The 19,169-nt window shown below is 46.4% G+C and overlaps 1 protein-coding gene across 7 annotated transcripts in view; it reads right to left on the minus strand.

Annotated features, from left to right (window-relative positions):
• Nucleotides 1-1,270: 1,270 nt before the first annotated feature.
• Nucleotides 1,271-19,169, minus strand: part of LOC118362334 (SH2 domain-containing adapter protein F) — a 127,686-nt gene continuing 109,787 nt past the window's right edge. For all 7 annotated transcript variants that reach the window (XM_052480994.1, XM_052480998.1, XM_052481002.1 and 4 more), the window contains one exon: nucleotides 1,271-3,013. In XM_052480994.1, the coding sequence (XP_052336954.1) occupies nucleotides 2,827-3,013 (187 nt within the window). In that variant the 3' untranslated portion in view covers nucleotides 1,271-2,826. The remainder of the gene's footprint in view (nucleotides 3,014-19,169) is intronic.

The raw sequence follows: 19,169 nt of genomic DNA on the forward strand, positions 1-19,169 counted from the left end.
CATCAATTGTTCCGACGAGACTGCGTGAATCAGGCCTTCATGGTCGAATTGCTGCAAAGAAACCACTAAAGGACACCAATAAGAAGAAGAAACACAAGCAATGGACATTAGACCGGTGGAAATCTGTACTTTGGTCTGATGAGTCCAAATTTTAGATTTTTGGTTCCACCCGCCGTGTCTTTGTGAGACGCAGAGTAGGTGAACGGATGATATCTGCATGCATGGATTCCCACTGTGAAGCATGGAGGATGTGTTTTGGTGTGGGGATGTTTGCTGGTGATCCGGTCAGTGATTTATTACACAACCAGCATGTTTCCCACAGCATTCTGCAGCGATACTCCATTCCATCTGGTTTATGCTTAGTGGGACGATCATTTGTTTTTCAACAGAACAATGACCCATCTCCAGTCTGTGTAAGGGCTATTTGACCAAGAAGGAGAGTGATGGTGTGCCGAATCACCCGACCTCAACCCAATTAAGATGGTTTGGGATGAGTTGGACCACAGAGTTAAGGAAAAGCAGCCAACAAATGCTCAGCATATGTGGAAACTCCTTCAAGACTGTTGGAAAAGCATTCCTCATGAAGCTGGTTGAGAGAATGCCAAGAGTGTGCAAAGCTGTCATCAAGGCAAAGGGTGGCTACTTTGAAGAATCTCCAACTGAGCTACAGAAGGACCACACTTTTTGGTTCCTACATGATTCCATATGTTATTTCCAAGTTTTGATATCTTCACTAATATTCTACAATAAAAACACCCTTGAATGAGTAGGTGTGTGCAAACTTTTGACTGGTACTATATATACACACTTTATATATATATTAGTTAGTACTTCAGAGGTACTCCGGGCAGAGCAAAATTCAGTTGGTGGTTCATTATCTGAAAAAGGTTGGGAACCACTGCTGCTGTATGCAACCCTACTTTACATGGTCCTTTAACTTACCAACAGAATCAATTCACCTCCAGCAAACACCTGTATGATTCTCTTAATTGTTTGGAAATGCAAATTGGAAAACAGCCTTAAACATCTTCAATGATGCCACCTACTGGCTATGGGATTGCATAGCATGCTTCAGCACTCTCCTTGTTAACGATAAGATTAAAGGACACGTCAGCCCCTCTAGTTCAGGGGAGAAGTCAAACTCCAAGAACAAAGAGAGGCTTCAAGCAATGTCTCTAACCTCAAGGTCTGTACCAGAGTAAGAGTCGTGTGGGTAGAGGATAGAACACAGAGACAATGGAGGAAATCAAGAGTGAACTGAATAAGAAACCAATTTTGAGATGTGTGTATTAAATAATTCGAACAAATAGAGGGGTTATGACAGACTGGAGGTCAGGGTTCATTTAGGAAAATTGAGTCCTCTGATTGGTCCATGGGGCTTCTACAGTCTTTATGTGAGGCTTGACAATCCCATTGGTCACGAGACAGCATTACTCCTCAGTGTCTCAGTCAGGCCACCAGAGTCAGGCCACAGAGGCAGTTGGACACATGAAGCAGAACTGACTAAAACACAAAGCGAAGCACCACAGTATATGAGACCAGGTCCGGGGTATTTAAGCTCTGGCCAAACACGATCACATGGCAGAGAATAGTGAGGGCTGGATGCCACGAGGCAGGCCTTCACAGAGAGGAGTAACACATCTGCAATAAGAAGAATTACCCCAGAATAAATTACAGTCACAGAACAATCGTTGAAAGAAGCAGAACTCTAGAAATCAGCGGATCTAATCCGACTGATTCAACCCATGCATTATAAGGCATTAACCAAACATTTGTTACTGACATCACACAATTTCATAGTGACTATACATACAAATGCTGATCTGTAAAATGTAGTAAAAAATTTAAAAAAACGAAGAAAAAAAACGTGACTGGTTTATGCAAAAACATATTCTTAAACCATAGATGCAATTTGTTGGGAATAGGAGTCGCATGGTGGGGGTTGGGTCAATATCTGCAATCCCATTGTACCTATTGATCTGCAGATTCACGAATGAAATTGATTTTCTGAGGTAGACAATGCAGGCATATTCCATTCTACCCATGCAAAGATATTCTACGATGGGGGATTGGGAAGGTAATTTGGATCATTTTGAGACTAGGCGCCCATCTCTGGCTCATTTAGCCAATGGTGCTACTGCTGTGTAACATAGTAGTGCTTCATCTATCAGTCTGCTGACTGTCAAACCAGAGCTGTGCTTACACTGTCCTACCAATGGGACACCCGTGGTGAAGGATATCAGAAATACAGTCCCGGGAATAGACAGAGACGTCAGTCTGCAGATCTTACAGCACTTAAACACTAAACTGTTGTTGCACTGGTGGGTAAAGTATTCACACAGGGCATGTTTATTGAGTTTGCCAGCCACTGTAGAGTACCCATATAAAACTCCAATACATGAATTTGCCTTCCGTGCTTCCTTTATAAGGACATTACAATCTTTAGGTTCCCCTCACTAAACAAACATTACACTTTCAGCATAACATGGAGCCAGGTCTTGTGTGGAAGAGGTGGGTACAAAGTGGCACTGTTGAGGAAGCAGCTGTGGGATCAGTGAAACAATGCTTGCAGATGATGTTTCAGTCAATGATGCAATGATAATGTTGTAGAAAATACAAACAAAAAGTTAATAGCAGGTCTGGGATCAGGTAGGTGATGACCAGTGAGCTGCATTATCCTCATCATCCCTGCCTCCTCCGCCAACTTGAACTCTGTCCTTCAGACCAATCAAACAGAAGGAAATAGGCAGAGCGACAGGGTTTCCCAGGGGAGGTGGCAGGAGAGGGCATCTGACCCCTGTGTGACCTTTGGGGAAGGCCATGTCACTATAGTGTCCTGATGGCCACGGGGTAGAGCAGGGACATGTGCTCGGCCCCCTTGATGGGCAGCTTGCGGCTGGAGTAGAAGTGGATGATCTCGGGGACACTGTCGAAGGGACAGCTGTTCTGACCCAGGATGTACTTGTTCTCCTTCGTCCTTGACAGCTTCATGTGCATGAAGCCCTGGCTGCTCCTAGAGAGAGAGAGAAAACAATATGAGCTCTAAACATTGAGTGCTTTATCTCCCAGCGGTACAGTGACAGATCATTCCCAGGTGATGCAGTACAATTGGGTTTAGAACCCATGTCATATACTGTACACACTCCTATATACTGTAAATAGAGAGTGCTACTAGTCTAATGAGCAGCCAGAAATAATCACTTAGGCTACACCAGTTAATAAATGCAGAGCAAATGAAAAGCTCCCTGGGCTGTGCTCCCTACAGTATTTCTAGGGCTGAGCCGAAGCCTTGGATCTGTGTGCTTTGCAGCTCTTAAGTAATCTCCTGCTCTGGAGCCTTGTCTTAATGAGAAATGTGGCTGTATAAAACCCATTATACTGCAGGGAGGATGGCAGTGACACAGGCCTTTTATCACATACAAGGAGAGGGAGAGGTCAAAGATAGAGAGGGAGAGAGAGAAGAGATAGAGAGCGAAGACAGAGAGAGAGAGAGAGAGAGAGAGGAAGAGGGACATGGTGAGGTAGAGGGGGAGAAAGAGAGAAAGATGGAGATAGTGAGGAAGAGGGTGAAAGAGAGCGAGGTAGAGGGGGAGAAGGGCTAGAGGAAAAGTCCTCAGTAGACCATTTATCAGAAACATTTTTTGCGACAAGTCGCCAAACACACAGCATCAGGTTAGTGTCAAGCACTGGGCACACACTAACTCATGGTCCCAGAGAATGTTTTTTCTTCTGTTTGCATTGTGCAATGCCCAAGATACTGCAGAATCAGCTTACCCGGAGGACTTACACAGTTAGGAAAAGTATATATACAATATTTAGCAGAGCAGGTGTCACCTCTCCTGTCAACAGAAATAAAACTGTGGAATAACAGACAGACAGTGATGGACTGCAATGACTTCCTGTTCTCATAAGCGGGGAATGGCATTCATAGATGGAAATATGTGTTCTAAGCCATTCTGTCTGTCTGTCTGTCTGTCTGTCTGTCTGTCTGTCTGTCTGTCTGTCTGTCTGTCTGTCTGTCTGTCTGTCTGTCTGTCTGTCTGTCTGTCTGTCTGTCTGTGGTCATTATCAGCAGAAATAACAACTTGCTGGGCATCTTCCGTTATCTTATAATTGCATTTGAAAAGCCTGAAGTCATATCATCTCACTAAGACACCAACAGAAACAAAGCCATGGAGAAAACACCAACATTAGGATCAAGGAGAAACTTAACAGGTTCAATTAAGGGACAATAACCATTAAAAATGACATTTCTCAACACATCAGAGGCAAATACTTACCGTAAGTCAAATCTTTCATCAGTCCATGAACCAAGAGATAAAACCCTAGTGTGACACGGTGAAACTCTCCATGAAGGTCAGTCAACAAGAAATCTCTCATGTCAACACACTGATGCTGTGCGACTGGCAAATCACAGCCTTGACGTGTATAGTTGCTGCACTAAAAGTATGGTTAGAGAGGGGGAGGTAGAAGGAGAGAGGAGTCGGAGAGGGGGAGACGGAGACAGTAAAAGAAACGAGGGAGATTGAGAGCATCTAGCGTGAGGAAAGGTGGATGATCGTTTTATAAGAGAGCTGAGGGAGACTGCAGGGTTTCTCTGCTGCTATAAAAGTGAAGTAAATACAGCTAGTTTCAGTCCCATATCACTGAGCCTGATCAGCCAGCCAGCTCCTCCAGTTGAATACGTCTCTGTCATTACCAGGATGTTCATCAAATCAAAGTTTATTGGTTGGAGTAGATGAGGACAGATATCTCTAGTCACACAGCCTGTTCACTGCCTACATCCCAAATTACACCCTGTTCCCTATTTGGGATGTAGTCACTGTGTTGCTGCTTCTTAAGCTGGACCAGGAGAGGAGAGGCCACTCTGAAGGTAAAGTGAGTTTGATTCATCAACAGCTTGAGGAGACAGGCCTTGGGTTACACGAGCACACCACTTAAAAAACTAAACACATCAATAGGAACATTTTAGAAATCCTCCTAAGATGTCCTTCCCCGTCAGCGTTTAGCTACGCGTATCGCGTTTCAGCTCCGTGGAGACTGAGACAACGGCGCAACAGACCATATCGCGTTTCAGCTCCGTGGAGACTGAGACAACGGCGCAAATAGACCTTATCGTGTTTCAGCTCCGTGGAGACTGAGACAACGGCGCAACAGACCACCGCTGTCTGATAACAGAAATGTAGGGCTATTTTTGACCAGACTGGGCATTTTGTGTTTGTTATCGTATCCTATTTAGTTGTGCGCATTTTTATTGTCTAATCGGGATTCATTTCACTCTGGAGGTCCGGTGTCCTGTTCACCAGGGGTCTATGACTTTCACTTGAACCCGCTCATCCTTCAAGCAGAGAAATAGGCTGACAGCCATCATCGTTTATCTACCTACCTCTCTACATATATTAGACTGCACCATGATGCTTCAACGCAATAAATCCATGGCTTCAGAGAAGCCAAAACTCACCCAACAGAAGATAATGATCCAGAAGGAAAGCCTTGACCTTAAGAAGCATTGTGGGACAGGAATTGTCCTGAATAGCCACTCTTCCGGTTTAATACGTACTGCGGCAGCCACAAACAGAGTGTGTCTGACTGGAAGGATTACAGACATGATCAGGACATGACCACACCTGTTCCACATGACCACACCTGTTCCTCGTGGTTTAGAGGGATTTTAAAAACAAGAATGTGGTTGATGCTGCTCATTATAGGTCAACTATACTGTAAGAAACTGTGTTGTTGTCGTCGTGTTTCATTTGGGAACCATTCCAGTTGTGGTAACAATAATAAAACGCACTGAACTGTGCACTGAACCACATACTCCATAACAAACTAGAAGAGCCCTCACTGGGAGATCCCGGTCTCTCACAAGAAAGACAAAGAGAGGACACTTTTCGGAGACATGTTTGCCTCTCCTGACATGAGTTCAACTGCCAACGCTGAGAGATTTTGTTGTTCTTTCTACAACTCCAAGGCTTTCTAGTTTCCCATGTGTTATAGCATCAACACATTTTGTTGCATAAATCTTTGTTTTCCTCTTTCAACGGTTTATTTTCTACCTCAATCAGCCCGTAAAACCGGCTGTGTAAAACCCCTCCCTGGGGGGAGGAGGGGGAGCTAAGCCACTCAGAGACCAGTGAAAGGCTAAATGTGTTTTATGCACCTAAAAGAGCACTTATCTTCAGAGAGAGGAGGAGAGACAGAGACAAGGTACCCTCTCTCCCTGTCAAAAGGCTCTGGAGACTCACAGTTAGTGAAAGTCTGGGCCTTCATCAATGATGCAAAGCACAAACGTGCCGCCGATTTGGCCTCATGAATATTTCAGCAGCTCCAGTGAAATGGAGTATCTAAACACAGGGTCTCTAGCCTCTGCCACAGAGGTTTCAGCAGCTCCAGTCATGGAGTATCTAAACACAGGGTCTCTAGCCTCTGCCACAGAGGTTTCAGCAGCTCCAGACATGGAGTATCTAAACACAGGGTCTCTAGCCTCTGCCACAGAGGTTTCAGCAGCTCCAGACATGGAGTATCTAAACACAGGGTCTCTAGCCTCTGCCACAGAGGTTTCAGCAGCTCCAGTCATGGAGTATCTAAACACAGGGTCTCTAGCCTCTGCCACAGAAGCTCCACAGGGTCTCAGGCTCCAGTAAACACAGGGTCTCTAGCCTCTGCCACAGAGGTTTCAGCAGCTCCAGTCATGGAGTATCTAAACACAGGGTCTCTAGCCTCTGCCACAGAGGTTTCAGCAGCTCCAGTCATGGAGTATCTAAACACAGGGTCTCTAGCCTCTGCCACAGAGGTTTCAGCAGCTCCAGTCATGGAGTATCTAAACACAGGGTCTCTAGCCTCTGCCACAGAGGTTTCAGCAGCTCCAGACATGGAGTATCTAAACACAGGGTCTCTAGCCTCTGCCACAGAGGTTTCAGCAGCTCCAGTCATGGAGTATCTAAACACAGGGTCTCTAGCCTCTGCCACTCAGCAGCCAGTCAGTATCTAAACACAGGGTCTCTTCTGCCACAGAGGTTTCAGCAGCTCCAGTCATGGAGTATCTAAACACAGGGTCTCTAGCCTCTGCCAGAGGTTTCAGCTCCAGTCATGGAGTATCTAAACACAGGGTCTCTAGCCTCTGCCACAGAGGTTTCAGCAGCTCCAGTCATGGAGTATCTAAACACAGGGTCTCTAGCCTCTGCCACAGAGGTTTCAGCAGCTCCAGTCATGGAGTATCTAAACACAGGGTCTCTAGCCTCTGCCACAGAGGTTTCAGCAGCTCCAGTCATGGAGTATCTAAACACAGGGTCTCTAGCCTCTGCCACAGAGGTTTCAGCAGCTCCAGTCATGGAGTATCTAAACTGCCACAGAGGGGTCTCTAGCCTCTGCCACAGAGGTTTCAGCAGCTCCAGTCATGGAGTATCTAAACACAGGGTCTCTAGCCTCTGCCACTCAGCAGCCACAGTATCTAAACACAGGGTTCTAGCCTCTGCCACAGAGGTTTCAGCAGCTCCAGTCATGGAGTATCTAAACACAGGGTCTCTAGCCTCTGCCACAGGGTTCTGCCACAGAGGTTTCAGCAGCTCCAGTCATGGAGTATCTAAACACAGGGTCTCTAGCCTCTGCCACAGAGGTTTCAGCAGCTCCAGTCATGGAGTATCTAAACACAGGGTCTCTAGCCTCTGCCACAGAGGTTTCAGCAGCTCCAGTCATGGAGTATCTAAACACAGGGTCTCTAGCCTCTGCCACAGAGGTTTCAGCTCCAGTCATGGAGTATCTAAACACAGGGTCTCTAGCCTCTGCCACAGAGGTTTCAGCAGCTCCAGCCTCTCATGGAGTATCTAAACACAGGGTCTCTAGCCTCTGCCACAGAGGTTTCAGCAGCTCCAGTCATGGAGTATCTAAACACAGGGTCTCTAGCCTCTGCCACAGAGGTTTCAGCAGCTCCAGACATGGAGTATCTAAACACAGGGTCTCTAGCCTCTGCCACAGAGGTTTCAGCAGCTCCAGTCATGGAGTATCTAAACACAGGGTCTCTAGCCTCTGCCACAGAGGTTTCAGCAGCTCCAGTCATGGAGTATCTAAACACAGGGTCTCTAGCCTCTGCCACAGACAGGGTCTCTAGGGCCTCTGCCACAGAGGTTTCAGCAGCTCCAGTCATGGAGTATCTAAACACAGGGTCTCTAGCCTCTGCCACAGAGGTTTCAGCAGCTCCAGACATGGAGTATCTAAACACAGGGTCTCTAGCCTCTGCCACAGAGGTTTCAGCAGCTCCAGTCATGGAGTATCTAAACACAGGGTCTCTAGCCTCTGCCACAGAGGTTTCAGCAGCTCCAGTCATGGAGTATCTAAACACAGGGTCTCTAGCCTCTGCCACAGAGGTTTCAGCAGCTCCAGTCATGGAGTATCTAAACACAGGGTCTCTAGCCTCTGCCACAGAGGTTTCAGCAGCTCCAGTCATGGAGTATCTAAACACAGGGTCTCTAGCCTCTGCCACAGAGGTTTCAGCAGCTCCAGTCATGGAGTATCTAAACACAGGGTCTCTAGCCTCTGCCACAGAGGTTTCAGCAGCTCCAGTCATGGAGTATCTAAACACAGGGTCTCTAGCCTCTGCCACAGAGGTTTCAGCAGCTCCAGTCATGGAGTATCTAAACACAGGGTCTCTAGCCTCTGCCACAGAGGTTTCAGCAGCTCCAGTCATGGAGTATCTAAACACAGGGTCTCTAGCCTCTGCCACAGAGGTTTCAGCAGCTCCAGTCATGGGTATCTAAACACAGGGTCTCTAGCCTCTGCCACAGAGGTTTCAGCAGCTCCAGTCATGGAGTATCTAAACACAGGGTCTCTAGCCTCTGCCACAGAGGTTTCAGCAGCTCCAGTCATGGAGTATCTAAACACAGGGTCTCTAGCCTCTGCCACAGAGGTTTCAGCAGCTCCAGTCATGGAGTATCTAAACACAGGGTCTCTAGCCTCTGCCACAGAGGTTTCAGCAGCTCCAGTCATGGAGTATCTAAACACAGGGTCTCTAGCCTCTGCCACAGAGGTTTCAGCAGCTCCAGTCATGGAGTATCTAAACACAGGGTCTCTAGCCTCTGCCACAGAGGTTTCAGCAGCTCCAGTCATGGAGTATCTAAACACAGGGTCTCTAGCCTCTGCCACAGAGGTTTCAGCAGCTCCAGTCATGGAGTATCTAAACACAGGGTCTCTAGCCTCTGCCACAGAGGTTTCAGCAGCTCCAGTCATGGAGTATCTAAACACAGGGTCTCTAGCCTCTGCCACAGAGGTTTCAGCAGCTCCAGTCATGGAGTATCTAAACACAGGGTCTCTAGCCCTCTGCCACAGAGGTTCTGCCACAGAGTTTCAGCAGCTCCAGTCATGGAGTATCTAAACACAGGGTCTCTAGCCTCTGCCACAGAGGTTTCAGCAGCTCCAGTCATGGGTCTAAACACAGGGTCAGCAGCTCCAACATACACTGCTCAAAAAAATAAAGGGAACTCTAAAATAACAGCATCCTAGTCATGAATGAAATATTCTTAAATACTTTTTTTCTTTGCATAGTCTGACAGAGGTTTCAGCAGCTCCAACATTGATGTAATGTCTAAACAACAGGGTCTCTAGCCTCTGCCTCCAGAGTGTTTCATGCCTCCTTACAACGCCTGGGCATGCTCTGATGAGGTGGGGATGGTCCTGCGGGATCTCCTCCCAGATCTGGAATGAAATATTCTTATTAAATACTTTTTCTTTGCATAGTCTGAATGTGCTGACAACACAATGCTGTCCCAGACTTTGATGCTAATGTCCTTAAAACAAGTCAAAATGAGGCTCAGTCCAGTGTGTGTGGCCTCCATGTGCCTGCTGATGACACTCCAGCCACAATGCCTGGGCATGCTCCTGATGAGGTGGCCGGATGGTCTCACTGAGTCTGAGGATCTCATCCCAGACCTAAAACCATCCGGCTAACTCTAGACAGTCTGTGGTGGATGGAGCGGCCACCCAAAGAAATGCCACCCCACACCATGACTGACCCACCGCCAAACCGGTCATGCTGGAGGATGTTGCAGGCAGCAGAACGTTCTCCACTGCGTCTCCAGACTCTGTCATGTGCTCAGTGTGAACCTGCTTTCATCTGTGAAGAGCACAGGGCGCCAGTGGCGAATTTGCCAATCTTGGTGTTCTCTGGCAAATGCCAAACTTCCTGCACGGTGTTGGGCTGTAAGCACAACCCACACCTGTGGACGTCGGGCCCTCATACCACCCTCATGGAGTCTGTTTCTGACCGTTTCAGCAGACACATGCACATTTGTGGCCTGCTGGAGGTAATTTTGCATGGCTCTGGCAGTGCTCCTCCTGCTCCTCCTTGCACAAAGGCAGAGGTAGCGGTCCTGCTGCTGGGTTGTTGCCCTCCTACGGCCTCCTCCACGTCTCCTGATGTACTGGCCTGTCTCCTGGTAGCGCCTCCATGCTCTGGACACTATGCTGACAGACACAGCAAACCTTCTTGCCACAGCTCACATTGATGTGCCATCCTGGATGAGCTGCACTACCTGAGCCACTTGTGTGGGTTGTAGACTCCGTCTCATGCTACCACTAGAGTGAAAGCACCGCCAGCATTCAAAAGTGACCAAAACATCAGCCAGGAAGCATAGGAACTGAGAAGTGGTCTGTGGTCACCACCTGCAGAACCACTCCTTTATTGGGGGTGTCTTGCTAATTGCCTATAATTTCCACCTGTTGTCTATTCCATTTGCACAACAGCATGTGAAATTTATTGTCAATCAGTGTTTGATTTCACAGAAGTGTGATTGACTTGGTGTTACATTGTGTTGTTTAAGTGTTCCCTTTATGTTTTTGAGCAGTGTATATGGCCTGAGAGGTTTCTAGGAAGCAGGAGGCTCCAAAATGAGCAGACTGAACTCTGTATCACCCCCTCCCCACTGCCGAATCCATGAATCAACCCGCTGATTATTTACTGGGTTGATCTGAATGACCCTACAGCCTCCTCTGCTTCCTACCAGTACTGCAAAACAAACACAGGCATGCTGGCAGGACACAGGCACATGATCCACCACACACACCAGAGAGCTGTTTAGAAATATCTGCCTTCCTGCCTTTGCTCTCTGTCCTGGGTGGATGACATCTCCACTGATCTGTGCAGGAGGTCCAACAAAGAGAGTGTTGTAAACAGCCTTTTACACAACTATGATTTATGGTTCACAAGCACAGACACGGAACAATTAATTCCATCACTCCTTTCTGGAACTGACACAATTAGACCCATTATTGGTGGACATTGGTGGTCCAAGACGCACTCAGAAGTCTATGTGTTTGAACATTGAACTCAGAGTCAATATGACTTTCTTCCACTGTGACTGGCCATGGAGGCAGCTGGATAGACAGGGTCAGGGGTTCAGTGCTGCTGGCTGAAAGGTCACAGTGCGTGGGCTGACTGAGAAGGACAGCTCCTACTGGAGATCAACAACACTCCTCTCCCCCACCCCCTCAGACACAGCATGGGACGTGTCACAGTGGCCTCCCAAGTGGTGCAGCAGTCTAAGGCACTGCATTTCAGCGTAAGAGGCATCACTACAGTCCCTGGTTCGAATCTGGACTGTATCACATCTGACCTTGATTGGGAGTCTCATAGGGCGGCGCACAATTGGCCCAGCGTCGTCCGGGTTTGGCCGTCATTGTAAATAAGAATTTGTTCTTAACTGACTTGCCTAGTTAAATAAAGTCTCCCCAAACAACCCCAGCCCTGTCTGTCCAATAAGACCTACCAGCCTACTGCACCAGACAGTCCAGCCAATGGCCCAGCACTGTCTGTCCAATCAAGCCCACCAGTCTAATTCCCTGTGTGTGTCCCCAGACAGGCCAGAGCAGAGTCCCAGACCTCTGGAAATGAAATGAGCAGTCAGTCAGTGTGAGGAGCAGTGGAGCAGCTCTGAACAGTATCATCTCCTCCTGCCAGTAGAAATGAGCAGTCAGTCAGTGTGAGGAGCAGTGGAGCAGCTCTGAACAGCATCATCTCCTCCTGCCAGTAGAAATGAGCAGTCAGTCAGTGTGAGGAGCAGTGGAGCAGCTCTGAACAGTATCATCTCCTCCTGCCAGTAGAAATGAGCAGTCAGTCAGTGTGAGGAGCAGTGTAGCAGCTCTGAACAGTATCATCTCCTCCTGCCAGTAGAAATGAGCAGTCAGTCAGTGTGAGGAGCAGTGGAGCAGCTCTGAACAGCATCATCTCCTCCTGCCAGTAGAAATGAGCAGTCAGTCAGTGTGAGGAGCAGTGGAGCAGCTCTGAACAGCATCATCTCCTCCTGCCAGTAGAAATGAGCAGTCAGTCAGTGTGAGGAGCAGTGGAGCAGCTCTGGACAGCATCATCTCCTCCTGCCAGTAGAAATGAGCAGTCAGTCAGTGTGAGGAGCAGTGGAGCAGCTCTGAACAGCATCATCTCCTCCTGCCAGTAGAAATGAGCAGTCAGTCAGTGTGAGGAGCAGTGGAGCAGCTCTGGACAGCATCATCTCCTCCTGCCAGTAGAAATGAGCAGTCAGTCAGTGTGAGGAGCAGTGGAGCAGCTCTGGACAGCATCATCTCCTACTGCCAGTAGAAATGAGCCTAAAGCCGACTGACGAGGAGCGTCCTCAGAACCAGGAACGGTTTCCCCCCCGCCGCAATTTATCTAATCTATCACTGACTTTATCAACAGATGTGTGCTTTATTGTGAATAAGCAACAACAGCATCATCTCCTCCTGCAAGTAGAAATGAGCAGTCAGTCAGTGTGAGGAGCAGTGGAGCAGCTCTGAACAGTATCATCTCCTCCTGCAAGTAGAAATGAGCAGTCAGTCAGTGTGAGGAGCAGTGGAGCAGCTCTGGACAGCATCATCTCCTCCTGCCAGTAGAAATGAGCAGTCAGTCAGTGTGAGGAGCAGTGGAGCAGCTCTGGACAGCATCATCTCCTCCTGCCAGTAGAAATGAGCAGTCAGTCAGTGTGAGGAGCAGTGGAGCAGCTCTGGACAGCATCATCTCCTCCTGCAAGTAGAAATGAGCAGTCAGTCAGTGTGAGGAGCAGTGGAGCAGCTCTGGACAGCATCATCTCCTCCTGCCAGTAGAAATGAGCAGTCAGTCAGTGTGAGGAGCAGTGGAGCAGCTCTGGACAGCATCATCTCCTCCTGCCAGTAGAAATGAGCCTAAAGCCGACTGACGAGGAGCGTCCTCAGAACCAGGAACGGTTTCCCCCCCTGCCGCAATTTATCTAATCTATCACTGACTTTATCAACAGATGTGTGCTTTATTGTGAATAAGCAACAACAACAAAAAAAAACAATGACAAGAGAGCACAAATGCCAGTTTGTATCTGAAGAAAGGTGACAATAATACTGTAGAACTGTCTTCCATAACTCAAGCAGTTATCCTCTCTGCAGCTCATATCAGAGGCACTTTATCTGCCCCTGTGGTGAAATGGTTCTCAGCCAGGTAATGCTGTGTGCTCGGGAAATGGCAGCCTGCTGACACTCATCAGTTGGCTGGCTCCCTGCGGTCGTGTGAGCCCTCAGAGCCTCTGAGTCGATGGCATGTGACTGCCTTGCGGAGGTGAGTTCCAGCTGTGCAGCGAGACCCTTTAAGCTACCCTCCAGCCAAATGTCCGACCAGACTAAACCAATCAGGGCCTGTCCCCTGGACTCTCCGCTGGCCAGGAGAGGGGACAGAGGTCAGCCAGGGGGGCATTATGAATTCAGTTCTGGGCAAGTCAGCGAATCAGAGCACCAGAGAGGTTACCTGGTGGAGGTGGGAGGGCATCATGTAGGAAGGACAGGGTTCTTAAAGGTGATGGGTATAACCATACTGAAGAGACAGTCGGCAGGTAGGTAGGAGGTGAGGAAGACTCCAGGAGGCAGAATACTGGTGCTGTACTGTGTGTTGAACTGGTACTCTATGATAACCTGTGAACACCCTCAGTGAAGTGTGTGTGTGTGTAAATTGTATACAGTGCCTTCAGAAAGTATTCATGCCCCTTGACTTATTCCACATTTTGTTGTGTTACAGCCTGAATTCAAAATGGATTTAAGGTGATTGTTTTCTCACCCATCTACACACAGTAACCCATAATGTCAAAGTCAAAAAGAAAATTTGAAATGTTTGCAAATGTATTAAAAATTAAATAACGGGGGATCACGTGACCCTTGAACAAGATGGCCGCATGAACTAAGAGCTCCGCACAAGTAGTTTCCAATTCCTAATCTTACCTCCACTCCAAGTTCACACTCATTTAGCTTTAGTAAGAAAAAGTCATGGTGGCTACAAAAGGCGACACTACAGGTGACATTTTTACCCGGACTTGAGTATTAGCGACGGAAAAAGCCTCCAAGAAGAAGCTAGCTTCAGAAAAAACTAGCGCCATTAGCCAGGAGCAAGAGAACCCGCTCCCCCACGAGGCACAACGAATGCCAACCTCGCACTCTGTCGAAGACATCCTTTCTGAGTTGAGATCCCAACGTACAGAACTAAACACTAAATTAGATGCCATTAACTCTCAGCTCAGTGCGATAGGGGGCAAGGTGACAATCCTGGAAAACGCTTTGCCTGACATCAACAACAAGATCACCATAAACGCGGGACAACCTGGACGAGGCAGAGGGGCGAATCCTATCCATGGAAAACTTATTGACAGATGCCATGGAAACAATAGCATATGCTAAAAAGAAAATTGAGCATCTGGAAGAGAAAAGAGGACCTGGAAAACAGGGGGCGAAGGAATAATTGTGTTCTATTCAATCTGGGCGAAAAAGCAGAGGGAAACATGCCACTGATCCGCTACCTGCAAGACAAACTTCCCGAGTGGCTCCACCTGCCCACCGACAGGCCCATAGAACTCGAGAGAGCTCACCGAGCACTGAGGCAACCACCAGCAGCCAGACAACCACCGCGCCCAATCACCATACGTTTCCTGAGATTCGCCGACAAGGAACGAGTCCTACAGGCGGCGAAAAACAACACCATCACAGTGGGAAACGCCAAACTCGCTTTACACCAGGACCTGTCAGCTGGAATACGCCGAGAATTTGACGAAGTGAAGAAATACTCCATTGACCGAGGCATCTTCAGGGGATTCAAATACCCAAACGAGCTCAGAATTCTTCACCAAGGAGCCTTGCGACACTTCAAAACTCCCGAAGAGGCAAAACGTTTTTTGAAAGACAATCCTGGCCAATGAGAAACAGACCAAATACTAATTGCGCTTTTACAAGAGACACACCTCTGTGATGCTGAACATGCCAAACTCCGCAGAGCTTGGGTGGGACAGGTGTATTTCTCATCTTTCAAATCAAACAGTAGAGGCACAGCCATACTTATCCATAAAAATGTTCCATTCATAATAGACAAAAACATATCTGATCCGGAGGGGAGATTTATTTTGATAACTGGGTCACTATATGGTCAACCAATTACTATATTAAACATATACGCCCCTAACACAGATACTCCTGCCTTCATGTCAAAAATTATAACCCTGTTCAATGAGCATTGTGTCTCCTTTGGTGTGGTGGCCGGAGATTTTAATTGTACCCTTAACCCAACCCTAGACAAATCATCTCAAGTCCCCACCACAAATCCTAGATCTGCAAAGATGTTGAACTCTCTTACTAAAGAGATGGGACTGATAGATATCTGGAGAGAGAATAATAGCTCATCTATGGACTATACATACTACTCTAATGTCCATAACACCTACTCCCGTATAGATTACATTTTTATCCCAAAGAGTTTCATAAATTCAGCCACTTGTACAATCAGACCCATAGCACTTTCAGATCACGCCTTTGTCCACCTCCGCTTTGACCTCTGCAAAAACATCCCGAGGTCAAAGAGCTGGAAATTCAACACCTCCATGCTATCAAATGACGAGTTCCATACATTGGTAACTACTTGGATAGACAACTACACACAAGACAATAAAGATTCTCCTGTTTCTCCGGCCACAATGTGGGACGCTGCTAAAGCCACACTAAGAGGTCATCTAATTGCATATGCTTCTTCTAAGAAAAAAGCAATGGAAGCACACAGGCTAGATCTTGAGAGGGAGCTGGAATGCTGTGAAAAAAATACATAAACAATCCCTAGACAGCACCTCCTGGAGTCATCTTAAAGCAGCCAAAGCCAAACTGAATTTGGACTACACTCGGGAGATAAAAAATAAAAAAAGTTCTCTTTACTAAACAGAAATACCATGAGTATAGCAATTGGCCCAGTACATTGCTTGCTTACCAATTAAAAAAGGAGCAGTCAGAGCGTACAATCATGGCTATCCGAACAGCAGAGGACGAGATCACATATGACCCAAAAAAAATAAATTTAACTTTTCATGATTTTTACTGCAAACTATATACCTCTGAGAGAAAACACACGGAGGCAGAACTCCACTCTTTCCTAGAGGGAATCTCGCTACCTAAACTATCAGAGACCGACCAGGAAGATCTCAACTCCCCCTTCACTCCTGAGGAGATCCTGGAGGCAATTACCTCCATGCCACCTAATAAATCCCCAGGCCCAGATGGATTCCCCAGAGAGTTCTACAAAGCTTTTTGGCCCCAGCTCAGCCCTATCTTCATGCCAATGCTGGAGGATTTTTGCAAAAACGGAGTTCTCCCAGACTCAATGCACACAGCTCGCATTACAGTGTTGCTAAAAAGGACAAGGACCCCTATCCTGCTCGTCCTTCCGGCCCATAAGCTTGTTGGATTTCGACTATAAAATAATTACCAAATTGCTCGCCAAAAGACTAAACACTCTTCTTCCCAAAATAATAAAAGCGGACCAAACTGGATTTATTAGAGACCGATACTCTTCTGATAACATTCGCCATCTTTTTGATATTATTGATCAAGTAAACGCACAAAAGACCCCTGTCCTGCTGGCTTCACTGGATGCTGAGAAGGCGTTTGACAGGATGGAGTGGAGCTTTCTGTTTTCAGTCTTAGAAAAGTTCAATATGGGCCCACTATACTCTCATCCAAATGCCATGGTGACTACTAATGGACTGAACTCTGACAGATTCCCTCTGGAACGGGGCACAAGACAAGGGTGCTCGCTGTCCCCGCTGCTCTACTTGTTGGGGGCGGAGCCTCAGGCAGAGCTGATAAGGAGATAATCCAAGTATTATGGGTGTTTCTGCAGGTGGACTGCAGCACAAGATTTCGCTTTACGCGGATGATGTCTTGCTCTACATATCCAACCCTGAGAAATCCCTCCCTCTCATTTTAGACAATTGCTCAGTATGGCAAGTTTTCAGGTTATAAGATCAATTTTAACAAATCCAATGTCTGCCCTCTCAATATTACACTCACCAGCTCTATGAAGACACTTTGTCCTTTCCAATGGAAAACACAGGGGTTTCAATACCTCGGGATCTTCATAACACCAGATCTGAATAGCCTTCTTAAGGAAAATTATCTTCCACTCCTGGATCGAATCAAGAACGATCTCCAAACTTGGATCTCCCTCCCAATTAGCTTAGTAGGAAGAATTAATGTAATCCGTATGAACGTCCTCCCTAGACTGAACTACTTATTTCAGATGCTCCCATGCTATCTCCCAGTTTCCTTCTTCAAAACAACTAACCAAAGCATCACCAAATTTATATGGGGCAATAAAAAACCTAGGATCAAGTTTTCTACTTTATCAAAACCTGAATCTAAAGGTGGTCTTGCCCTTCCCTCCCTTCAATTGTACTACTGGTCTGCCTAAATCCGCAACATGCTAACATGGATCACAAACAGACAAGAGTCAACGTGGACTCAGATAGAAGCCCAATCCTGTGGTTCATTGCCCTTAAGCTCAATTATATTCATTAATAACTTTAGTGAAGTGGGCAACATAGCCAAAACCTTTGCGATTTACAGCACCCTACTAGCGTGGAGGGACTGTAAGAAATACCTGGGCATTTCCTCCCAAATATGTTCTCACTCGCCTATAGTAGGCAACCCAGACTTGCGAAAAGCCCTGAGGGATGCCAACTTTAATCTTTGGCATACTCTAGGAATCAGGACCTTTTCAGACCTATTTCATCAGAAAACCACTACACTGAAATCCTTTCAAGAGCTCTGCAGTGAATTCGATGTGCCAAGATCCCATTTTTAAAAATATCTTCAAATTAGACATGTAATTTCCTCATTTACCTCCAAGAGGAGGTTTAGAACTCAGTTGAATGAAGTTGAAACCCTTCTTGTCACAGCACAATCCATTAAAGGCTAAATATCTTACATCTATAGACTCCTTTCTGAGAAAGGAAGCTCCTCCTTTACTCCTTTGAAAATAATCTGGGAAAAGGAACTTGGTCTGACTATCAGTGATGAGTTATGGGCGGAGGTTTGCGACAGGGTATACTGCTCCTCTACCAGTGTAAAAATGAAAGAATCTAATTACAAATGTTTGTACAAATTTTATTATACTCCTTTGAGACTCCATAGAATGAAAACAGATATGTCTCCTAACTGTAAAATATGTACCTCTGAAAGTGGAACCTATATGCATGTATTTTGGAGCTGTAGAGAGATTGCCAGATTCTGGCAATCTGTATATACTGCTGCACAGAAAATACTAGAGGTACAGTTTGATATGACCCCGTGTATCTATCTTCTTAATGCCCAGCAGGACTTTGTTCTTGATCCTGACAGAGAAAATTTGCTTATGACTATTACATACTTTGCTAAGAAATGTATTCTTCTATTGTGGGCCTCTAATACCCCACCTACATTTAAAATGTGGATTGACCAGATTGTTGACTTTCTTCCTCTTGAAAAGCTCACTTATGACCTCCACAAGAGACAGCCCAAGTTTGATAGACTCTGGTCTCCACTATTCAACTATATTTCAAACTGGACAGAGTGAACGGGGTGACGGGAAATGTGCAGATACATGTTGTGTAAGGTACTGTAAAACCTAAAAACGAATTATTGGCCCGTCGTCTCAGCGAATGCTTGAAATAGCTGATAAGAACCTTCATAGTGCTGCTGCAAGTGTTATGGTTTTTTGTGTTTTTATTTTAATTTAGTTTTTGAGTACGTGTGCGTATGTATGCATGCATGTATGTATGTATATGTATGTATGTATGTATGTATGTATGTATGTATGTATGTATGTATGTATGTATGTATGTATGTATGTATGTATGTATGTATGTACCAAGGAAAATATATAG

Source organism: Oncorhynchus keta, chromosome 2, assembly GCF_023373465.1.
Source record: "Oncorhynchus keta strain PuntledgeMale-10-30-2019 chromosome 2, Oket_V2, whole genome shotgun sequence".
Lineage (NCBI taxonomy): Eukaryota > Metazoa > Chordata > Actinopteri > Salmoniformes > Salmonidae > Oncorhynchus > Oncorhynchus keta.